This window comes from Equus quagga, chromosome 3 (assembly GCF_021613505.1).
Source record: "Equus quagga isolate Etosha38 chromosome 3, UCLA_HA_Equagga_1.0, whole genome shotgun sequence".
NCBI classification, from domain to species: Eukaryota; Metazoa; Chordata; class Mammalia; order Perissodactyla; family Equidae; genus Equus; species Equus quagga.
The window spans coordinates 64,374,401-64,387,109 of NC_060269.1; the positions used below are offsets into that span (position 1 = coordinate 64,374,401).

At 52.7% G+C, this 12,709-nt stretch overlaps 1 protein-coding gene across 6 annotated transcripts in view; it reads right to left on the minus strand.

The window, feature by feature from the left end:
- Positions 1-538: 538 nt before the first annotated feature.
- Positions 539-12,709, minus strand: part of PTK2B (protein tyrosine kinase 2 beta) — a 123,092-nt gene continuing 110,921 nt past the window's right edge. For 5 of the 6 annotated variants that reach the window (XM_046655945.1, XM_046655942.1, XM_046655944.1 and 2 more), the window contains 9 exons: positions 12,412-12,477; positions 11,042-11,167; positions 6,617-6,763; positions 6,363-6,398; positions 5,954-5,978; positions 4,469-4,515; positions 3,653-3,790; positions 3,310-3,390; positions 539-1,642 (listed from right to left, as the gene is read on the minus strand). In XM_046655945.1, coding sequence (XP_046511901.1) covers positions 1,427-1,642; positions 3,310-3,390; positions 3,653-3,790; positions 4,469-4,515; positions 5,954-5,978; positions 6,363-6,398; positions 6,617-6,763; positions 11,042-11,167; positions 12,412-12,477 — 882 coding nt within the window. In that variant the 3' untranslated portion in view covers positions 539-1,426. The remainder of the gene's footprint in view (positions 1,643-3,309; positions 3,391-3,652; positions 3,791-4,468; positions 4,516-5,953; positions 5,979-6,362; positions 6,399-6,616; positions 6,764-11,041; positions 11,168-12,411; positions 12,478-12,709) is intronic. The other variant, XM_046655946.1, reaches the window with a different exon arrangement.

The following is a 12,709-nucleotide window of genomic DNA, read 5'->3' on the forward strand; positions in this document are numbered from 1 at the left end:
CCACTCAGTGGCCCATTCTGGTTTCTGGCTCCTCTCTGATCCTGTGAAGCAGCCCCTGGCCTGCCCTCTCCTCCCTCCTGGCTCTCCCAGACTTGGTCTCCTGGTGCAGTGACATTCGCTCATGTTATTCCATCTCCCATCCATCTTGCATGTGAGTAAAGAGGTTAAATAAAGCTGAAGCTGCAGCTCATTCAGCTGTGGGACCCCTCCTCAGCATCCCCAGGACCACCCAAGCCCCCTAGAGCCCTCGTTGTTTGGTGCGAACTGGGAGGGCACCATTGGCATTCCTCATGTGGCCGTGGATGGGGCTGTCCTGGACCCCACTGGAAAGTGGCCCTTTGGTCGGGCGTCGGGGCAAAGGGGCTGGAGCACACACTGACTCCGCTGCCCAGTGTCACCCCACAGCCCCAGGTTTGAGCCCCAGCATCGCCCTTTATCTGCACCCAACAGGAGCACAATTGATTTCTTCCAGGGCTGTGGCCTGAGGTCAACATTCCCCAAAGAGCAGGTCAGACTGACAAAACAATCAAACCACAAAGCAAATGGTACAATTTTAATTCATCCACAAGTCAAATAGAAAGAACGTAAAAGAGTGTTCTGCACAAACATGAGAGAGAGAGGGAGGGAGGGGATGAGGAAGGGGGAGAGAAAAGGAGGAGTAAGAAAAGGGAGAGAAAGAAGGACGAGGCGGCGAGCGAAGGAAGAAAGAGGAGGGCGAGGGAGAGAGCGGGCTGTGGTCCAAGTCCTGTTTTGGCCTCGTCTCTCCCCTTCTCCCCAACGCTTGGCATGTTCACAGCACAGCGTCCTGTGCTGGGACTCCCAATGGCTTGTTCCTGGACTGTGTCCCAGGTCCCCCCTCAGGGGGGCACACAGCTGTCAGTCCAGACCAAACTCACATTAAATAAATTCCAATATACACTGTACAAGAAAGCCAGGTCCATCCCTCATCTCACCATCCACCCACCCCAAAAGAAAGCCCCTCCCTGGTCCCTCTGTGCATGGGGGGGACCTCTGAGTTCGGAAGAGGAAGGAGAAGGAACAGCTTGGTTCCCAAATGGGCCTGCCATGTCCATGCATAACACCACTGTGGCCACTAGGGACACCAGTGTGACCCCCCCCCCCTGCCCAACCGGCCTGGCGGGTGTGAGGAGGGAGTGGCTGGGAGGCAGCAGGGCCCCCTCTGAGCCCTCTCTGTCATCCCCTGGTATCTACAGCCCTGAGGCCCCTCTGTCCAGCTGCAGCCTGAGCAGCACAGTCTGGGGGTCGGGTGGGGAGAGGGGGTCGTGCAAAGTGGCAAGGGCAGAAGGACTCCCCTCGGCCTTCCCCCTGAGAAGACCCACGTGACCGAAGGCAAGGCGGGGGCCGGGGCAGGGGAGGTACACGACAGGCGGGGCGGAAGACGCGGGCAGGTGGCGCCCACCCTCCGTCACTCTGCAGGCGGGTGGGCCAGGTTGGCCAGAACCTTGGCCTGGTCCACAGCATCGAGCAGGTTCTTGGCGTCCACAGCCAGGGTGTGGGAGGCTGTGAGCATCTGTCGCTTGCACTCCTCGCTCAGGGAGGTCACAGCATTTTGCTGGGCCAGCCGCATCTTATTGATGAGCTCAGCCAGGTCCTTGTTGAGCAGTTTCTGGGTCCCCTCAATCTGTAGAAAGAGTGCATGGAAGAGGCTGGGAGTCTGAGAGGCTGCAAAGTCTAGGCCTGGAGGATGAGGAAGCCCTGAAAGTGTCCACCTGGGCAGTGGCCGAAGCAGTCGGAAGTTCTCTGGGGGGCAAGTCAGACCTGGGCCTGGGCTGAGTCCAAGAACCCATGTGGACTGGAGCCAGGTCAGACATTGCAGACATCCCGGACCCCAGCTCACCCCACCCCAGCCCAGTCTGATCCAGCCCCACAGACCCTCCTCCCTTCATGGCAATGTCCCCTCTTGCTGGTCCAACATTCAAGTGGATGGTCAGTGGTCAAGTGTGTTTATTCACTTGTTAGCTGTCCACTGTCAAATCAGGAGATCAGGGCCAGTGGTTTGGGCTGTAGGGGAGAGCTGTAGGGTTCCATTTACTGCTGTATCTTCAGCCTAGCACACTGCTGAGCACATGCTCTGGGCTCAAGTGGAATGAGTGACTGGACGATGGCTGGCCTGGGGCTCCTCTGTGGGCTGCTGCCGCCACCCAGAGGGAAGCCAGGAAATGCCCACACCCTCCTGCATCGTCCTATCTTGAGCAGTCACAGACAGTGGGGACAGTGGTGGGGTGTGGGGGTCACCTGTGCCACGTCCCTGGCCACTGGGGGATGGTGGATCAAACTACAGCCTGGCAGGGGTTGTGGGTTTCTGCTGGGGTCTATGGCTGGTTTCCAGACAGACACCCAACAAATGTGCAGAGGCACCGTATGTTTCGTATTCCCATGGTAACAAATTACCACACATGTAGTGGCTTAAAACAACACACACTTATTCTCTTACTGTTCTGGAGGTCAGAGAGGTCCTATGGGGCTAAAGTCAAGGGACAGCTGGGCTGCATGCCTTCTGCAGCCTCTAGGGGACACCCTGTTCCCTGCCTTTTCTGACGCTGCCTTCCTCGGCTTGTGGATCCTTCCAGCAATGGCATCATTCCAACCTCTGCTTCTGCCATCACATCTCCTCCTCTGACTCTTATAAGACCTCTGCTTCTGCCTCTCTTACAAGGACCCTTGTGATTACATTGGACCAGCATAATCTCCCCACCTCAAGACCCTTAACTTAATCACACCTGCAAAGTCCCCTTTGCCATGTAAGGTAACAGTCATGCGTTCTGGGCATTAGGACGTGGACGTCTGGGCAGGGGCATTATTCTGCCCACCCTAGGCCCCACCTACATGTAGGGCACCAAGACTCCATTTTGGTTTTCATTGATAGTTTGTTTCTCACTTAAATAAAGAAAATGAGATTAAATGACCCATTAAAGAAACCTTAACAGCTATTTTGATGGCACAGGCACCTTAACCTTGGGATGGAGGGTGACCACATAAAGGAGCGCGGGAGGGGAAGGGCAGCTGTGTGCTCCTTTGCATATCCTCACACACTGAGAAGTCGCTGGAGCCATCTAAGACTAAACTAGGACATTCGCCATGGGAAGCTGGCCGAGTCTCTGGGTGCCAGCTCAGCTGCTTATGGTACCCGCTCAGATGTGCTGTCAGAGCCAACTGCTGAAGGCCCAGCAGGCAAGATGAGGCTGCTCAGGGCCCTCATGAGCCTCCTGTGTGGAACACAGCTGGGGCAGGTGGAGGTGAAGGGGAGAGGAGACAGCCAATGGCACATTCTGGGACGACGACACCCACCTCGGTCCGTGAAGATGACGGCAAGGAGGGCAGAAGATCGTCCACACTCCCGATGAGCTTCCGCAGGGTCAGGCCCACGTTCTGGGAGAGAAAGGGGCAGGGTGACCGTCACCTTTCTTTTGAGAACCTCAGGTTTCCCTTGGGAAGAGCCTTTCTGGGACAGGACCCACCTTCCAAGGCTACCTGGGACTAGATTCCCTTTGAGCACCTTGCTGTACTGGGGGTCTTCCTGGGAAAGGCACCTACTAGGCAGACAAGGAAGCTCAGCCCCTCCCCGCTTCCCTCCTGGGCGCGATGCACAGCCTGCACCTTGCTGTCCCCGCCTCCTGCCCCTGGCTCTCACCTTCACCACCACCACGTAGCCCTCGGGAGGCAGCTGACAGAGCTCGTTCTTGAGGTCCAGCACAGCCCGCACCAGCTCCATGACGTTGAGGTACACCAGGTCGTCGGTGCGGTCCAGGTTGGCTGTGGGCTGGATGGACTGCGGGGAGAGAAGCAGACCGCCGGAGGGGCAGGCTGTGAGTCAGGGGGACAGCACCAGTCTTTCCTGGGCAGGCACCACCGGTGCCAACTCAGCCACCAGCCCAATATGAAAAGACTCTTCTCCGAAATGATAGTGCCCTGCCCTCCCTTCTGCTTCCAGGGCAGTGGTTCTCACGTTAGAGTCTGCCAGGGGGCCTTAGAGAAGACTGGCGGCCGGCTTCACACCAGACCAACCGAACCACCTCCGGGGCATGGGGGTCAGGTGGTGTTGGAAGTTCCTCAGGTTATTCTAATGGACAGCCAAGGCTGTGAGCCACTGTCCGAGAGTGAGGGTCTCAGGCCACCGTAGGAACAGAGTGGGTGCTGGAAGCCAAGCAGGCAGGCTTGAGAGAAGAAGGGGGCCCACACCTCCTCTTCCAAGGGCTGGACCAATGGGCTTTCCTCCAGGTTGGGGAGAGGGCACGAGAGACGGGAGACTGGTCTTCCCCTTGCTTTCTCATGGGTTAGCTGTGTGGCCTCAGACGAGGCACTTCACCTCTCTGGGCCTCTGCTATATAATGAGGATACTGGACTGGATGATTTCCGAGGGCCTCCGAAATCTTTTTAGTCCACGGCCTCCAGTCTTGTGAAGCCCTGCTTCCAATTCATTATCAGCTTCGGCACAGCCAACACATACCTGAGCGCCCAGCCGCGGTGGCTTCTGTGGGGGTCCGGTGAACTCCGCTGCAAGGGAGAGGGGGAGTGAGTAGGGGGAGTTCTCAGCATCCTCGCCCTTCCCTTTGTGACTCCTGATAACCAAACCAACCCTCTCTCCTCTACTACCGGGAGACCCAGAACAATTAACCCTGAATTCCAGGAAGAAGGCAGGGAAAAGAAGCTCTGGTCAACCTGGTCCTCCCTTTCTTGGGGACAAGCACTGCTGTCCATCTTACAGAAAGAAAAAGCCAAAGTCGCAGCAGAGATGGAGTGACTGCAGTGGGTGTCCCGACCCCGGCAAGCCTGTGCTCCCTGCCCTGGCACCGGGCCCTGAGGACAGCACACACACTGGCCTCGACAGCCCGGGAGGAAGAACTTCACTCTGTGAAGGCAGCAGGTGGCTGTGGAGCCCCCACCCCGGGGCAACAGCAGCTAAGGGGGTAGATTTGCGAGGATTCCCCAGTAGTTTGCTTTGAGCGTTTGGGAGTCCAGGGAGTGAAATGGCAGAACCACACTATTCACTCCCACTTTGATCAGTGAAGACACCTACAAGCCCTGTGGAGCTTCTGGGAGAGTGAGCCCTGGAGTGGAAGTCGGGAGACCTGGTTATACTCTCATCTCCACCTCCAAAGAGCTGTGTGACCTAGGGCGGTTCACTTACACTCTCTGGGCCTTACTTTTCATCTGTCACATAAGAGGGTTAGCTCAGAAGGTACCTGGAGCCTGGGCTCAAAGCTGAGCTCTGCTAATTACTAGCTGTGTGACTTTGGATAAGTTACTTAACCTTCCTGTGCCTTGGTTTCATGTCCTTTGTAAAATGGGCATGATAATAAATTGTACCCATCCCATAGAGCTGCTGTGAGATTAAGTGAGTTGACATTTGTGAGCAACTTGGGCCCATGCTTGGCTTGTGTTAGTTCTCTGTGACTGTTGTCATTGTCGTTGGTTGCTGTCATCATCATCATCATCATCGCCACCATCAGCCCCAGGCCTCTGAGATGATGATGATGAGCCTGGCTCACTGCTGGCTCATCCCTCCCCCCTTCAGCAGAGACTTCTGGAAAGATCCTGTGGGCTCGGCTGCCCCTCTTTCTCTCTTCCATCCCTTGGGCCCAGGGAAGATGAGATCTACCAGGAGAAGCGGGTGGAGCTACTTTATTTTTCTCCATAAAGCCTCCAACAGAGTGAGTGGGAGCTAGGAAGGAAGAAAGAATCACCAGCTCTTCCAAATAAACGCAAGAAGGAGATCAACTGGGAAGAGGACTGAGGACAGAGAGAGACGAGAAATGGCACTAGGCAGGGAGGGAGTGGGGCCGACAGATGGAGGGGAAGGGGAGAAAGCAACTCAACGTTTCTTAAAACGGCAACTAGACGCTGCTGCTCTCTGCCAGGGGCAGTCAGCAAGCAGCTCGATGCAAGATGTCAAGAGGAAACTCCCGCCGAAAGGAAGGGCGTGAACACTTACTGTAGCCAGGCTCCTTCTCTGGGGTCTGCAAGGAAGGAAAGAGAACATGTCACTAACGTGGCTCTGGGGACAATCCACTTCCCCCCTCAACTGTTCCCCAGCCCTTGACTGTGCATGTAGAGGTTTCAAGGTCATAGTCACAGGGGCTCTGGGGAGCTCCTGATGAAAAGTGACCCAGGGCTGGGCCTGCCCTTTCCAGGAGGCTGAGGGGCGCTGTGGCCGAGGAAGGTGGTGCTGAGGGTCTCGATCAGGTGAGAACTCAGGAAAGGAGCCTCGTGGGGATCAGAGGAAAGAGAAAGACAGGCTCCCAATGTGAGAGGCAGAAAGGGAGAGAGGGGCAGACCTAGGGTGCTGGAGCTGGGGTCCCCTGGCCTTCACTCTAAGGCAGAGACCTCTCCCAGTGACTTACCAACGGGGACTTATCGTTCATGTAAACCATGGGGTCCTGCAGAGGAGGAAACCAAAGCAGAGGACTTAGGGTTCTGGAACTAAAATCCCCTGAATGAAGGAGAGCATTCACTCTAGTCAGTGGGGAGGCGAAACAGGACACAAACTGACATGATGCCGTGGACCTCTCTCCCATGCAAGCAATTGCATGACAGTGTGTCCAGCGGTGCTGCAGGGAATGGTGCCCCTTCCCACCCAGGCCCAGCGGCTGCTCACCAAGGATTTCTCCTCCTGCCTCAGCCACTGGTAATCTTCCACCATCTGCTTCTGCTGCTTATCCAGGATCTGCCGCATCTTGACCCTCTCGGCCTCCCAGAGCTGCTGGGCCTCTTCTCGGCTGCTGGGTCGGACGAAGTCCCCCTCCTGAGAGGACAGCGGGGAGAGAGGAGAGGACACAATGAGCCCAGTCCCCAGACTCAGGAGGGACAATCCCCTGAAGAGCCACAAGCCTTGGCCCTGTCAGCTGCTTTCTTCTTGTAAAGTTGTTCTTAAATCCACAGCCACGTATGCAAACAGTTACAATGGGGCCTGCCAGCCCCAAGCACATGCCTGTGTTGCAGCGTAATGCCAAACCCGAGAACACATTGGTTAACATGCACTGTATTCGAACGATTACATAATCTGTTGATAAAATTTTATTTTCAAATTACTGCCCTAAGGTCATTTTCTCAGTTGGCGTTTGTCATGGTTGCTGTCACTTAAAGGTAGAAATGCAAAGCCAGCCTCAGACAGCCTGAGCACCCATCCCCAGGGAAGCATCACGCGGCGGGTCTGGGGGCTCCGAGAAGCAGAGGCGCTGCCTCCAGCCTCAGGGTATGCAGTCCCGCCAAGCCATCCGTGTGGGGTGGAGCCTGCGAGGAGCGACACCATGACCTTCTGATTGCACTTTTGTGTTAAAACACGCTCTTCCTTAAGATAGCAGCTCAGGTTATTGAGCCAAAGGTTCAAAGAATGCATGAGCGAAGGGATAAAGTGAAGAACAAAATTTAAAGAAGTACAGTCTCTAGATACGCAATAAATGCTTCTCCCCATCACTTCATTAATCTAACCCTTGTTTTAACTCATCGGTGGGGCTTTGGACCCGTTCGTAGCTTTACCCGCTAGTTCTGAAACAGAAGGCATTGCATGTTTTCTTGTTCCTTCTTTCCCTCTGTCTTCCCCAGGGTTCATTTATTTAATTAGCTGCTCAGGCCCTTCAAACTGCTTTCCTCTTTTCTGCTGCACACGATCCCCTGGGCCACCTGGGCTCATGAGCGTAAGTGGCATTTATTGGATTGCATAAAACCCAGGTGGCCTTTGCCAGGGGCACAACCTTTCTATGACCTCGAGGCCAGCAGGCCCCTCAGAGCCTTCCTTTGAAGTGGCCAGTTTACATACAAGTCACTCGCATAAAATGCTAAAAATTACTCTCTATCTACTTTAACGAGCCATAATCTCTGCCAAGTCTCTAAAAAGATTTTCCCCACTAAACTCTTTAAAACACACTTGAATATAACAGCACTGTTTAAAAATAGTTATATTGGGATTTTTTCCCTAGAGCTTATGGAGCTTCAATTACCACTCTCAATCGCTAACTATGCTTCTCTCCACAAGTTAGATCTCTTGCTGAAACAGTCTTTGATCGTTAATCTATTCAACAGCTATTTATTAAGAAACGACTACGTGGCAGGCATAGGCTGGGCACGCTGGGAGGGCAGTGACAGTAGAGCAGGCAATGTCCCTGTTCTCCTGGGGCTAAGTAAACAACAGCTAGAGGGGCTTTCTCAGCCTCAGCACCATCACCATTTGGAGCCAGATAATTTGTTGTTGGGGGAAGATTCCCCATATGTCGTAGACGCTTAGGAGCAACTCCAGCCACTAGATGCCTGTAGCACCTCCCTAGTTGTAACAAAAATGCCTCCAGGCATCGCCAAGTGCCCCCTTGGAGGCCAGATCACCTCAGCTGAGAGCTACTGAGTTAGACCTTCTAAGAACACAAATTTCAGAACATAAGAGTATTTTATAATCATAAAATTGATAAAAAATACATAAGATTTATCTCACAGAGGCTGATCCTCCAAAATGAGGGAATTTTAAGGCTATAAATATCCACCATTAAATGCCAACACCTGCAAACACAGTGGGACAGCCGTCCCAGGCTCTCGGCAAATAGTAACAAAGAGAAACTAGTGTCGAACATTCTGAAGAGAGAGTTAGGGCCCTCCAGGTATAGGAAACATGTAGGGTCTAAGGAAGACTAAAGTAAATACCGGTGGGACGCCTGACCAGACTCAAGAAAGCACTGTGTAGTTTTGTAAGTGCTAAAAGAAGATGCCCACCACTCAAATGTTTAGTATGCCCCAGGTCTGATCACCACCTTACCAAATATTTTAACATGTGTTGGAAGATTTGTTCCTATGTCTTCCAATCTCATAATAAAATGAGATTTAAAAAAATTGAATGTCAGGGCCGGCCCCGTGGCCGAGTGGTTAAGTTTGCACGCTCTGCTACAGCGGCCCAGGATTTTGTGGGTTCGGATCCTGGGTGCGGACATGGCACCGCTCGTCAGGCCACGTTGAGGAGGCGTCCCACATGCCACAACTAGAAGGACCCACAACTAAGATATACAACTATGCACTGGGGGGATTTGGGGAGAGAAAGTAGAAAAAAAATATTGAATGTCTTTAAGGCTTACTTGTCTGAAATGTACCTCAGATATTCTTATCAGGTGACAGATACTTACATTGCTGGTCACTCTTAAAAGGAATCAGGTCTTTGTGGTTTTTTAAAATGACTCTCACAAGCTGTGACACCTTCCATAATTTGTCTGCCCCCCATCCTGCCAGCCTCATTTCCACCTCGACACACACCCTTCCTCGTTCTAGGCAAACAGCTCCTGCACCCGCCCTGTGGTTTCCCATCCCTCAGCTTTGGCTCCTACTGACGCCTCTTCCTCTTTCATCCCCCACATCCCAGCTTCTTCCTCTCCAAATCGTCCCCATCCTTCGAGGCCCAGCTGAAAAAAGAAGCTGGAAAGAGTTGCTCTCCCCTCGGGACTCTCATGGCACTTTCGCCCTATCTCTGTGTGCCACTCCCGGTGGCTTCACTGCAGGCGAGTGTGCACCTGGCGTGCTCCTTCCGCCCACCTGTAAGCTCACTGAAGGCAGGACTGCCTTGTTCTCCCTTCAGCCCCGGGCACAGCACTCGGCAGGGTGTCCCTGCCAAAGGCGCTGTTTATTGCATTTTTACTATTATTTTAAACCTCAGTCGTGAGGTCTTCAAGAGGGAGATGACTGCCATCCTGACTCTGGTGTGGAATCTCACAGAATCCCAGATGAGTCAGGCAATAGAGTCAGTCAGTAGAAACGCTGTTTTCCTGAGAAACCCCCCTCTGGCTTTTGATCAGTGCTTTGCAGGGCACCGTTATGCCGTGTCAGCATTCTACCTGGAGGGGCTTTCCCGGTGTTTCTGCGTAGACCGTAAAATGGAGTTCATATTTTTAACTTTTTTTCCTTTATTTAAAGAAATGCTCATTATGCTCTTTTAGGCAGACTTTTCTTATGGCAAGTACTTCTAAACCCTTGACACGAAAGGTCTTTTTTCCTGCTGCACAGTCTGTCCTTAGGGAGCTAAAGGAAGTCCTTACGGTCACACAGGGGTTTGACAAAGGCAACACCACCCTTCAAACGTGCAAAATAGCTTCTTTCTAAAGGGACATGTTTTAAAGCAAAACTCACTAAAACTCAATTAATTATGAGTAAAGAGTTAAGGACAGAAGGGCGGAGGAACCGACCACTGCCCAAATTATAGTCCATGCTCAAAAATGCAGTTTTATTGTTAAGTATATGCTAAGATAGAAATTGGTTAAATTAACGTAAAAGAGAAAAATGCACTAGATCAGGGAAAAAATTGATTCCACAACAGATCTTGCTGCCTAGAATTGTAAGTTATCTAACTCGTTTCAAAATTTTAGTAAATTAAGAGTAATCACAGAGAATATACCAACATACTTTCCTCTATTTTCTAAATCTGTTGTAATAAACATGCAGTTTTCCCCCAAATTTTTAGAGTGATGTATACTGCACTTGAAATGTCTTGCATGAATACATCGGCAGTTGACAACAAAGAGGTGACTGGGGAGGGGGCTTTGTTGCACACTAGCCCCCAAGCTCCTTTTTGTACAGTAGCAACTTTTACAAAAGCAGCACGACTGGCAGCCACAAGGAAGCCTTTCCTTTGACTCAAGAGAGATTTAGCAACCAAAGCAATCAGGCAGGAAGGGCAGAGCAGAGCAGAACATCCAGGATCTTTTATTCTCTAGCACCTTTAGGCTTGGCTGCCCTTTGCCCACAAGCCTCTACACTACCCCCAGGGCTCGGGAAAGTGGGAGATTTTATATCATTCGCCGCAGCACCAGAGTCTGGGCAGGGGCAGGTCTGGAGCCAGCTGGTGTCCTCAGGAGCAGAGCCTGGCTTGGCCCCCAGCCTCTGATGTGTTTGCAAAGGAGAGAGAGTCACAGAGCCCCTCCGTGGCCTGACTGGTGCATGGAAACATGGAGGGCACCTCCTGAGCCTGAGGACATGGGGTTCCCGGTGTCCCAGGCACCTCCTTCCATCAGCCTCCTCAGTCCGGGCTGGGACCCAGCATGCAGTGCCCTCTTACCCGCATGCTGTGGCGCTTGAAGACATTGTGCCGGTGGAGAGGCGGGGTGTGCAGCGAGTTGACAGGAGATGGATACTCCATAGGGCTGGTGAGCGTAGGTGAGCTGGCACACAGACCCTCGGGGACCTATTCCGGAGAAGCAAAGAAGCACCAGGCACAGGGACAAGGCAAGAAGGTGGACAATTAGCTGCTACAAACACGAGCACAGAGAAACGATACATGAGCACCATGGGAGAAACAGGACTTGCTCTCCAGGAGCTAATAAAGCACGTGGTGTGAGCATTTTGCTGGCCCTGTTTGAGAGGCACGGTGGAGCAACACATACGGCTGTTAGCTAGGAGTCAGTGCAGCCACCGTGGCCCCTTATTCATCTAACAGCCCTCCCCAGACGCTCTGCATACCATGGGTCCACACAAGTGACAGATCTACTGAGAACACGTCTCTTCCCTCAGGACTCTTCAGAAAGGATTCACTTTTCACGGTCACGTTACAAACTGACACACATGATTGGCCTACACATATGTGTGTGCGGGCATTTTTAAATCAGCATTTTAAACAGCATTCTAGGGACATTGCTTTTATCTTCTGCATTGAGGTTTTTTTCCACATGAAGAAGAATTGTCTGTTAGCTCTTGGTCGGGGTTGTTTTGGTCCTGGGGTGTTTCCTTGAGAAATATATGACCGTGGGACATCAGCTTTCTGTAAGGAGAACCAAATAAACAGACACGCTTCTACTGACTGAGATGCTCCATTACTGAGCAGCAACTCTGAGCTGAGCGATGTAAGAGAAGAAAAGACAGTGACCTGGGCTCCTTACAACTGAGATGCAAGAGAGTGACACAGGACAGAGACCTTCTGAGACAGGGCCCTAAAGCACAGGAGTTTCCATGGTTGGCAATGATGGAGGAGAGAGGAAAGCTCGGATGGAACCTGCTTTCTCTTCACTGGCCACTAGGTTCTGGCCAGGCCCTCTGTGGGGAGCTCCAGGGAGCAACTCCATTCTCTGGGGAATACCAACTGTCCCCAGCTGCCTGGGGTTCCTTCTTAGAAGGCTTTGCTTAGGACAGGAGGCCAACGAGGCCTTGGACAAGAAGAGGGAGCTGTAGGCAGGCACACGGAGCAGCAAACACTGTGGACAGATGGCACATCTCAGCTGAGGATAGCCCGGTAGAATCGCATTTTGAGTCTTTTGATCTCTGGGTACTCTGAGTTCGAGTTCTTTTCTAGATACCAAAGAAGAGCCAAAACAGGCCATCTCCGTTACCTGAGCAGATGACTGCTGCTCCTCAAAGGCATGAGGATGAAATGTCAGGAAGGACCTAGACGAGGAAGGGCCCCAAACACTCCCAGCCCGCCGGCTACATGTTTACCTGGAACTGCAGTGTGGGAGCCAGAAGGTTGGTTTGTGGAGGGGTTCTGTACTTGGGGCGGCTGGGCTGGGGAGAGAACACAGAGAGGACTCAGGCCATGTGTCTCTCCTTGAGGGACCACAGCTCACCAAGGGGAATATTGGGTCGGAGACAGGTCAGGCTTGTTCAGAATGAAGGAGAGATGAGGGGCAAAGTTATCATTACAGTCATTTGTATCCATTACAAGCACCCACCACATGCTGAACGATGAGAAGGTACAAAGGGGCCAGCCTCTCTGCCCTCCTGGGGGCCATCACTA